This window comes from Suricata suricatta, chromosome 7 (genome assembly GCF_006229205.1).
Source record: "Suricata suricatta isolate VVHF042 chromosome 7, meerkat_22Aug2017_6uvM2_HiC, whole genome shotgun sequence".
In the NCBI taxonomy this organism is placed as follows: domain Eukaryota; kingdom Metazoa; phylum Chordata; class Mammalia; order Carnivora; family Herpestidae; genus Suricata; species Suricata suricatta.
In genome coordinates this window covers 16,327,554-16,337,717 of record NC_043706.1, presented here as the reverse complement: position 1 = coordinate 16,337,717, position 10,164 = coordinate 16,327,554, and the positions used below count along the sequence as shown (strand labels likewise).

The 10,164-nt window shown below is 46.3% G+C and overlaps 1 protein-coding gene across 1 annotated transcript; it reads left to right on the top strand.

The window, feature by feature from the left end:
* The first annotated feature begins 2,756 nt into the window (after nucleotides 1-2,756).
* Nucleotides 2,757-9,803, top strand: EDN1 (endothelin 1). The gene is made up of 5 exons (XM_029944179.1): nucleotides 2,757-3,271; nucleotides 4,775-4,943; nucleotides 6,477-6,635; nucleotides 6,789-6,902; nucleotides 8,549-9,803. Exons 1-5 carry the CDS (start codon nucleotides 3,208-3,210, stop codon nucleotides 8,649-8,651), a joined length of 609 nt encoding a protein of 202 aa, XP_029800039.1. The 5' UTR covers nucleotides 2,757-3,207; the 3' UTR covers nucleotides 8,652-9,803.
* Nucleotides 9,804-10,164: the final 361 nt, after the last annotated feature.

The following is a 10,164-nucleotide window of genomic DNA, read 5'->3' as shown; positions in this document are numbered from 1 at the left end:
CTGTCCCTTCCCTCCCCTGTCCTCTCTGAGGACCCTGGCTCCAAAAAGCCTACACCCTTTTAGATCTTGAAGGGGCTGGGTGGGGGCTGTGGAGGGAGGTGGGAAAGTCCACAGGATTACTCAGTCCAGCTTTGTAAACCTCTGCTCCCTATCTAGCCATGCTGTATGTGGACAAGAGGTGGGAGCTTGGAGCTTGTAAAACTGGTTTGTTGGGGTTCTTTCTCCCTCCAGGTCTTGCTTCTTGGGAAGATGTCTTGCCACTTTCTCTGCGCTGGCTCGGGCTCGCAAGGGGCTTCCCTTCCTCCTGCAAAAAGAAAGAGGGCAGCACCAAGAAGTGGAGGTGGCGAGAGGGATGGAAGAGGCAGATCCCACCACTCTTCCCCCAAAACACACAAGGAAAGGGAAGTGGAAATACACACGCGTACATGTCCATTCGCCTCCTGGAAACTCGAAGTTGGGGCGAGACTGTACTGGGATCTGAAACCGCCTGCATTTACTTTACAGAGCTCTAGAAGGCCTGGGGGAAGGGGTGGGGGCGGATCCCTGCTCACTTTTTGTGTTTACAATTCAAATATGTTCCCAGGGTGACCCATGAGGGAGGGGAGGGGAGGGGGGGACTGTGGGAAGGCGTGTGGGCAGTTTCATTTTGCTTCACTTCACTTCCACCTGCTTGCTGGGTGCCGCTGGCGAACCCTCAGGGGCAGCCTTACTTAGGCAGGGGTGGTGGGGAGAGGGGCTTCCCTGCTGGAGGGTAACCCAGGCTCCACCTGCACAGACTTGGGGGGCGGGGGCGGCCGTTTCCCCGTGAGGAGCTTAGGACAGCTTGGTCCTGTCTGCTGCCAGCCTTCTGTCAAAGTTGCCAAGAGGTTAAAGAAGCGGTGAGAGGGATCCCAGGCCTCCTAAACCTCACTGGGGGGTGAACGTGGATCCTGTGACAATGACATCAGCTCTCCTCTGCTCTCCCTGTGGTCTGCTGGGGGGAGGGCACACCGGCCTGAGCTGAGGTGGGCAGAGCTGGCTTCCGGTTTGATGTCACCCCGTTCTAGGGTGAGCTGTGCCCTCCCCCGTCCCCCAGGGCAGAAGAGGCTGAAGGCCCAGGCAGAGCCCCCTGGGGACTGGGTGGAGGCCTCCCCAGTGTGCCTGTGGGATGAAGCCTACCTCCCTCTCCCCCCTCTCCAGCTCTTGCTGCAGTGGCTCTTGTAGGGGACAGGTCTCCCCAGCTGTGACTTCCAGGAAGGTCCACACTGCCCACGTGTGCCCAGGCCCACAGCTTTTGTGCTGGGATAAAATCTGTCCTTTTGATTCTAGAGGTGAGGGGTAAACAGGGAGAAGGGTGACATGGTTTGCTGGGATCCTCCTGAGTACATTTGACTCCCCTCCCCCACCTCGCCTCGCCTCGCGCACCCTGGGGAGGGGAGTGGAGTTAAACAGGGTGAGGAACTGGAGGAAGCACCTATTTGATGGTGTCCCTTGGTGCTAGAGGTAGACACACCTTTCTCCTGTGCAAGGAAGATGGTCTGAACTTACTCAGGGCATTGCGAGAAGTTTGGTAGAGCATCGAAACTCTGGGGGCCTCTGTTTACCCACCTGCAACATGGGGCTACTTGAAAAAGCCAATGTCTTACATTGATGGTTTGCTTTGTATATTACCAAACGTTCAACTCCACCGGTGGCTGCCCTGGGGGTACCTCAGGGGATATTTTGAGGGCAAATAGACAGAAATTGCTTGGAAAATGTAACCCATTGCTTGGAAAATGTAACCCATTATTTAAATGTGAGGTACTCTTATCTCCTTATTCAGCATGGCCATTTCCTCTTTCCCAAACACCACCCTCATTGCGCTTCACCTAAAGCCCCCCCTACAAGAAGACCCTTTTGCCCTAAATGAAGAAACCAAAAAGGTGGGGGTGGGGGGAGAATGATCCAGAAAAGACGTCCGAGTGCTCGGAGTAAGTGAATACTCCGAGAGGCAGCCCTTTCTCCCGAAAGACGCAATTCCTTGACACTCCTCAGCTCTCATCTGGCTGCCTTCCTTCGGTTACACAAGAGCCAAGGTTTTTACTTTTTGTGCTCCTTAAACATCAGCCCCCGTAGCTCTCCAGCCCCCCCTGGCGTTCCTCTCCCGCTATTTCTTAACACTGGTGCTCTTGAACCTGGGGCGTTCCGGGGAGGGGAAGGAGAGGGGGGGGAGGGGCACAGCAGAAAGCTAATGGGGGCTTGTACTGGATGATACCCAAAGCACTGGCTATGTGCCCGAAAGGACTCTAATTATTATTATTTTTAATGTCACTTTTTTGCCATTCCTTCCCCGATCTTTTTCACTGTTCACACACATAACTTTAGTAAAAAAAAAAAAAAAAAGAAAAAGACTTGGGGGAGGGGGCTTAAAGTAAGAGAGGAGTATGTTGATCTGCCAAAATAATGTGACCCCCAGTGGTGGTGGCGGTGGGGGAAGTGAAGGGGAAGAGTGTTTCTTGTTTGATCAACCCTAAGAAATCAGGAGACATAAAAGGAAAATGCAGTGAACAACAATTAAAAAAAAATCCCCGCGCACAACAATACAATCTATTTAAACTGTAGCTCATACTTTTCATACCAATGGTATGACTTTTCTGGAGTCCCTCTTCTGATTCTTGAACTCTGAGACTGGCAGCTTGCAAAGGGGAAGCAGACTCAAGCACTGCACCGGCAGGTTTACCAAAGGTCTCTAATGGGTATTTTCTTTTTCTTAGCCCTGCCCCTGAATTGTCAGACGGCGGGCGTCTGCCTCTGAAGTTAGCAGTGATTTCCTCTAGAGCCTGGCCTTATCTCCGGCTGCACGTTGCCTGTTGGTGACTAATAACACAATAACATTGTCTGGGGCTGGAATAAAGTTGGAGCTGTTTACCCCCACTCTATAGGGGTTCAATATAAAAAGCCTGCGGAGAGCCGTCCAAGGCAGACGCGCTTCTGCACGGCGCTAGGGCGAGCGCGCACAGGGTCCCGGTGCGCTGCTGTCCCAGGCTCGCCACTGCCACCGCCGCGTGCGTCCGCAGACCGCTCCCACTGCCGGCCCTCCTGGCAGAAACTTCTTTTTTTCTGCCCGTTAAAAGAGCCCTTAGGCTGAAGGATCGCTTTGAGTCCTGAATAACCAGAAGCGCTTTGAGGCAACCGAAGCTCTTTTTCTTCGTTTTCCTTTGGGTCTCTCCGCTTTTTTTTCTCTCCAAAATGGATTATTTCCCCGTGATTTTCTCTCTGCTGTTTGTGGCTTTCCAAGGAGCTCCAGAAGCAGGTAGGCACGGCGACTTGGAGATCTCTGAATGTTAATGTCTTCTTGTCCACCTTAACGTTTTTCTTGCTTCTGTTTTCCTGTTCTTTTTATTACTGCAGCTCAGATATCAAGTGTCTGGAAATTACTGCTGAAAGCTATTTAAGTTTTTAGTGGGGGAAAATTCCTCTACTGGAAACAATTGCTCCTATAGCATTAAAGTAACGTGTTATTATTCTTGTGTAGTGTATTTCCTTGGCTTTTAAAAATACAGTTCAGGAAAGTAAAGACAAGATACAATGTAGCCAAAGGTATATTCCTAATGTATGTGTTCATACAGGTAACAGCACATATAGGAACTTATGTATCTTATTTCAATACTGTTTAAATAGTGGGCGAATGTGTAAAATATTTAAACATTTCAGCTTGAGGCCAAGGAATTTTATTCAAGTCATTCAAGCAATATCTGAGCAGTAAAATCACCTGCAGACAGTCTGTTGAATAATCGCAGGCAGTTTCAGGGTAAAGCAGATGTTTTCTTTAAAATTTGTCGTGATTGACTTTAGGCTTCTTTTGGCAGGTTTTTGGCACGCCAAACAGCGTGAGGTCTATTTTCAGTTTTATTCACCTGTTGTGGGAGGGGAGTTAGGATAAATACTGGCTGCTTAAGGATTTTGATAGTACATGTGTATCTGCCCATTTCCCCCTTCTTAGGGTCAATGCCCTTTTTTTGTGTCTTTTCATGACCCTGGCCAAAGAGAAAAGATGTCAAGGGAATGAAAATCCTGGAATGTGTCTGATCATTTGAAATGTACAAAATTGGGCAGATAAGCCACATGGCCAACTTGTCAGTGACAAGAGGCGATTCTATACTGGGGAAGGGGGAGGTGGTGAATCCGACACATGCCTTCCTACTCCAGGGATTCTGAATTCAAAACCCACAGAACCTTGATTAGGTCCCCAAGCTGCTGTTCAGTCTCACTGGAGGTCAGTGATTTCTATAGAACTTACCACCTGCAATGGGTATCGCAGAGCTGGTTTCTCTTCTTTCTCTCCAGTCATCCCCTGAAAGCTCTTGAACTCCACCTAATTTCAAGGACTATGTATCACCTGGGCTTGTCCCTGCCTCCACCAGGTGTGAGATGGTGGGTGCTCCCTCAACCTGCATGGGGGTGTGGTTCCGCACTGAGGAGAGGCAGGGGATTTATTTAACTTTAGATCTTTGGTCCACAGTCAACTTTAAGCCACTGTCCTACTAAATTCCATGCAGAAGGCACCCCCGATTTCTAACAGGCAGCGTGTCGGGGCGTTCCTCTGGGGGCTGCTCCATGGGGGCTGGTCCGCTTTTCAGGAAACTGTTTCCCCTGCACACGTGTAATCTCCCTGAAAGTGGATAAGCCAGTGGGGGTAAAGGTGAAGTCACATAAAGAGCCCTTTCTGCTCTGTGTTCTTGCTGAAGGCGGGCTTTGATCTGCTCCGCTGGATCCCAGGGGACATGCCCTGCTGACCGGCTCTTTCTCTCCCCAGCGGTCTTGGGCGCGGAGCTCAGCACCAGTCCGGACGGCGGAGGGGAGAGGCCGGCTGCCAGTGCGCCCTGGCGGCCCCGGAGGTCCAAGCGCTGCTCCTGCTCTTCCCTGTTGGATAAGGAGTGTGTCTATTTCTGCCACCTCGACATCATCTGGGTCAACACTCCCGAGTGAGTCTCTAGAGGGCGTCGGAACTCTAGCTTAACCCTTCCCTCTGGCTGCTCCGCGGGCTGGAGCCCACTTACAGCTAGCTGCTTTTGAGGGGGGTGGAGCCCCTCGTTTGGATTTTGAAGGGAGCATTTCTGAGGACATAAGATGGGTGGGGTCAGTGCCTCTCCATTCCTGAAAATTCCTAGGCAGGTTGGTTCTTTGAAACAGAGAGGGAAAGAGGATTTTCTGAGGCCCTGTGGCTCAAACACTGGTGACAGGAGAGATGGAAAATGCCTGTGACAAGCAGGCCACTGCCACACATTTCTGAGGGATATGTTCTTCTGGTGGGGTCTGACTGGGCTTCGGGAATAAGCCACTGAGGTCATATGTGGGTTAGTCTCACCTGTTACTCTTGGGGCAGAAGGGATGGTAGAGAGTGATCCCTTCATTTGACTTAGAGCAAAACTAAAACCCAAGGAGTGAGTCCGTGGCAGGGCTAGACCCAGAACATGGATGTCCTGACCCCTCTGTCCTTTCCCTTTAGAAAAGCCCATTTCAAGACAGCAATGGGAACAGGGTCCATAGATTTCTCTTCTGCCTCCAGCTTGAAAACCACCATCCCCCCATCCCTTCATCCTGAAAACTAGCTCGCCCATCAGAAGCAGCTGTAAACAAAAGCACGCAGGGTCCCGTTTTGGTGAGGCATGATCGAAATCCAAACAAAATCAAGTCAAGCAGACCCCATAGTGAACTCAATCCTTAAAAGGTGATACTTCCAAGGGGACGAATTTATTCCTTTTAGGTGAGACTCAAAAGGGATACGTTGGAAATTACTAGAGAGCCTTCTGGCAAACGAGACCTTCTATTAATCACCTGATATCACCAAGGGCAGGAGATGTGCCAACCTGGGTACAGTAGTAGGTCCTCCCTGGACCCCTCAGGGGGCACTTTTAGTGTTATCATGGGACTTGAACTGGAAAGAGATTTTCAAAATCTTGTGCATCATGGTTTTGCATTGAAGTCCCTTCCCTGCAATAGCTGTTAACTAGCTGGAAAGTTAGAGAAGTAAAATAATAAAAAATTAAAAAAATTAAATAAACATATATGTGTATGTATGTGTATACACACACACACGTGTATATATATATATATATATATATATATATATATATATATATATATGAAACAGACACCAAAGCAGAGATATCATAATTTTGGACAAAAAAAAAAAAACCAAACAAAAACAAAACCACAAAAACCCCCCAAAAACACAAAGCTGCTTGTGTCGAGAAGAAAGCGAATGCTGTTAAGAATTAAAATGGAATTTCACTGAGTTAGAAAGACCCATTTACACCTGGTGGGGTAGACCCACTCAGGGCCATTGATGAGCGAGGGACCCGACGACCTTCACACTGACCTTCCTAAGTTGGGCTACCAGGAGCTGTGTGGTGAGCCCCTTGTGTCTCACTGCCATGAGTTTGTGCCCCAGAATGCATCATTTTGAAGACTCTTAATTGCGCGAATATCTTGCATTTATCTTTTTTTGATAACAGGCACATTGTTCCATACGGACTCGGAAGCCCTTCTAGGTCTAAGCGATCCTTAAAGGATTCATTTGCCGTGAAGGCAACAGACCCCAGGAAGAGATGCCGGTGTGCTGGCCAGAAAGACAAGAAGTGCTGGAGTTTTTGCCATGCGGGAAAAGAACTCAGGTGAGGTAGAAACACCTTTGCTTTCCGTCAGCTTTGTGGCCTCCCGATCATGCTGCCATGATGTGGTTACCTTTAAGAGAAATTAACAGAGACTTTGCGAGGAATAAAGACGTCCCGTTGCTTACATACGTTTCCCTATCTGTTTCATCACAGGGACCAAGACAGTCTGGAGAAGGGCTGGGATGACCAGAAGAAAGGAAAAGACTGTTCTGAGTTTGGAGAAAAGTGTATTCGGCAGAAGCTCATGGCAGGAAGAAAAATAAGAAGGTAAGAGACTCCCAAGTAGGAGAAAGGCTTAGAGAAGAGAGCAAAGATTTTAACAGTCTATAGATTAAAAAGAGCAAAGGAATCCATCTCAGATGTTTTTCTGAAGACCTTGAATGCAGACATTTGCCCACAATGCACTTTGGTGATCTTAAAGCACATGCTACCCAGCCTGAAGGTAGATTTTCCAAACCGAATACATCTATGGGCACCTTTGTCATTCGGTCATAGCTAGTCCTTGCTTTTCTGCATCTTTGTATGTACCACTTTCCTTGAGAAATTAACAATCCTTTCAGGGACAGGGGTGTTTTTGGTTGCTTATTTTACTTTATTTTTAATCGAAGTCTCCCATATGATTAAGTTCTTCAAAAACTGTTGCAGTTATTCCAATGGCCAAAGGGAGAATGAAGTCATTAGCTAGGGTTGGTGAGAATTAAAATGTGCTGTGTTGAGGGTTTACTTATTTTTTTAAAATAGGGAAATGCATTTGGTGGAGCACCAATGTCCTTCTGAAAAGCTCTCCTCTTTCCTGTAGGTCGTGAGCTGGGGTAGAGAAAGAATGTAGATCAGGCAACACCGTAGGGTTGTGATGGATCGTTCTTGAGTGGCGATCTTTCCATTTCCAAATCATGTCAGAATTCACAGGCTAGAGGGGAGAAATCTGCATTCAGATCTGTCACGTGTTCAACACGACATAAGAAATATGTCATTTCCCTATCATGGTCCATGGAAACTTGTCCTAGAAATCCAGTGGCAAGAAGTTCTGTGATCAAAGTGTTCTGAGCACAGTCCTGACAGTCATGAACTACTTCTCAATGGTTTACTATGGATGCGTGGCACATCCTTAGATGTCTGTGACTTCTCACTTTGCCACTGCACTTTCCATATTTATAATCTCAGGCCACTGATGCTCCTCCCCCAGATCACAGGGTTAGGTAAACTGACTTGGAAATTATTATTGCTTTTCTATTAGTTTCTGTCATATCAACTCTCTATATATCACAGTTTTAACGTTTTCTTCATGCAGGAAAAAGAAAAAGGGAAGAATTGTAACACTGATTTAAGAGTTGATATAATAGAAACTAATAGAAATATATATATACACAAACATACACACATATATATGTGTATATATACATATATATGTGTGTGTATATATATACACATATACATATACATGGTTTTTAATTGCGGTACCATATTTGCTTTGAGTCAAGCTACACATCTCCTCTCTCTTTAAAGTTTCTTTCCCATCCAGGCACCTTTAGTTCCTTATGTGACAAAGCAGATATCCATGATTGTTTGAAACTTATGCTGAGAATCAGTTTCTCTGTAGAGTCCGTAGTTGGGATGCAACAACAGAAGAAAGAGAATATCTCTAGTTTATCCCTTCAAATTGTGCTTTAAATTTGTATTTAATGCCCAGTTCCCTTTAGATGTGACCACTGTTCCCTTCCTCTCCCCCCTATTCTAAGCGTAAGGGGCAGGCTTTATTTTCACTTGAGGTTAACAAAGTTGTGGTAGGTCCTGTTGTGGTCGGTGGCAAAAGTTCAGGAACTGGACTTAGATTCTAATTTTAGATGCTTCTTTTGCCCAACAACGATTTAAAAAAATAATAACACTTGTTCTCTTTTGTCTTGTTTGAATAGGTTGGATGCCATCAGCAACAGCGTCAAAACAGCTTTTCGTGTTGCAAAGCTGAAAGCAGAGGTCTACCGAGAGAAGAAAGTGACCCACAACCGAACACACTGATGGCAGGTCGCTGAGGCCTGTCACATGCCATCTCCTCCCTGAAGGGAACCTTGTGGCTGATTCTGCACTCTCTCCACATGGCTAGGATCAGAGCAAAAGAATCCTCCCTGCTTAGACCATTTCTTGCTCCAGACTGGCAACGGACCAGTGCCCTTACTCTAAACATTCCAGGGAATGTTAAGGAGTCCCCCAATCTGTCTTCATTTGCTTCCATCAGTGGTGACCACTTCCGTCTTTCCTCGTCCGGGTGATAGTCGGACCACTCAGAAAGCTGAGAGACACAGTGACTTGCGGATTAGGGTGGGATCCTCCCGACGGGGGAGAGAAGATTCCACCCGCACCACGGAATTTCTGAAGAGGGTCTGAAGGGAGTGTTTGCGTCTCACTCAGGCGCCTGGCACATTTCAGGGAGAAACTCCAAAGTCCATGCAGAGATTTTCTAAGGAATGCACAAATTGAAAACACACTCGAAGGACACTCAAGTAAAAACAAGAAAAAGACTTTTATTGTATTATTTTTTTTAATTCACAAAATGCAAAACTGAAAAGACACTGTTACTACTGTAAAGTCAGGATGAGTTTGATGATATGAGTCTACCTCACCTAGATTGTCCTCTGGCAGAAGTATTTCTTCACCTTTAATTATTGCCTCCCCTGGCTCTTCCCCTCCTGCCATTCCCTCCCCCCGAAACCCCCATAGCAAATCTTGGCCTCATAGATGTCTAGTCTAACATGTCAGTAGTAGATGTAACATTTTCATGGTAATCTACTAGCTCTGATCCACACACAAAAAAGATCATTGAATCAGGAGGTTCCCTTACCTTGATCTTTGGAAACACAATGGTAGAGAATCGTTTATGAAAGACATTGAAAAGTAAACATTTGGTTATGCTTTAAAGCAGTAAAATGATTTCCCTTTATGTAACTGGCTAATGGAAGAGGTTGGAATAAATTTTGATGTACTTATTTTTTTATAGATATTTATATTCAAACAATTTATTCCTTATATTTACCATGTTAAATATATGTCTGGGCAGGCCATATTGGTCTATGTATTTTTTTTAAATGTATTTCTGAATGAAATTGAGAAAATGCTTTGTTTTGCCTGTCAAGGTAATGACTTTAGAAAATAAATATTTTTTCCCCTACTGTACTGATTTTGATTCATTTCTGAAATTCCCAATAAGTGGGCCACAGTGCTAAGAATTATGAGAGAAAATGACTGAAAATGGTTTTTTAGGTGACAATAAGATGGACAATAGTCTTGGCTGATTACAAAAGAACTTGATCTAGGTCTTCAAAGCTGCCTTTAGATGACATGAAGGTAAAAACAAAGCAAAAACCCAGCTTTGATACCTCTGTCTTTTCCTGGATCACAGCCTTCTGCTTCCTCTCTCCCTGAAAGCTCTCTAGGGGCTGACTTCATCCATTAACTTTACTTAGGCGATTAGACAGGATCTGCCCGCTCAAGCGGATGGTGTGGTGAGAGGCACTCTCTCCGTATTAATGGGCTC

Coding starts and splice junctions, on each gene's coding strand:
- EDN1 (XM_029944179.1), top strand. CDS start 3,208: ATGGATTATTTCCCCGTGATTTTCTCTCTGCTGTTTGTGGCTTTCCAA. Junction 3,272..4,774: donor CCAAGGAGCTCCAGAAGCAG/GTAGGCACGGCG, acceptor TTCTCTCCCCAG/CGGTCTTGGGCGCGGAGCTC. Junction 6,636..6,788: donor CATGCGGGAAAAGAACTCAG/GTGAGGTAGAAA, acceptor GTTTCATCACAG/GGACCAAGACAGTCTGGAGA.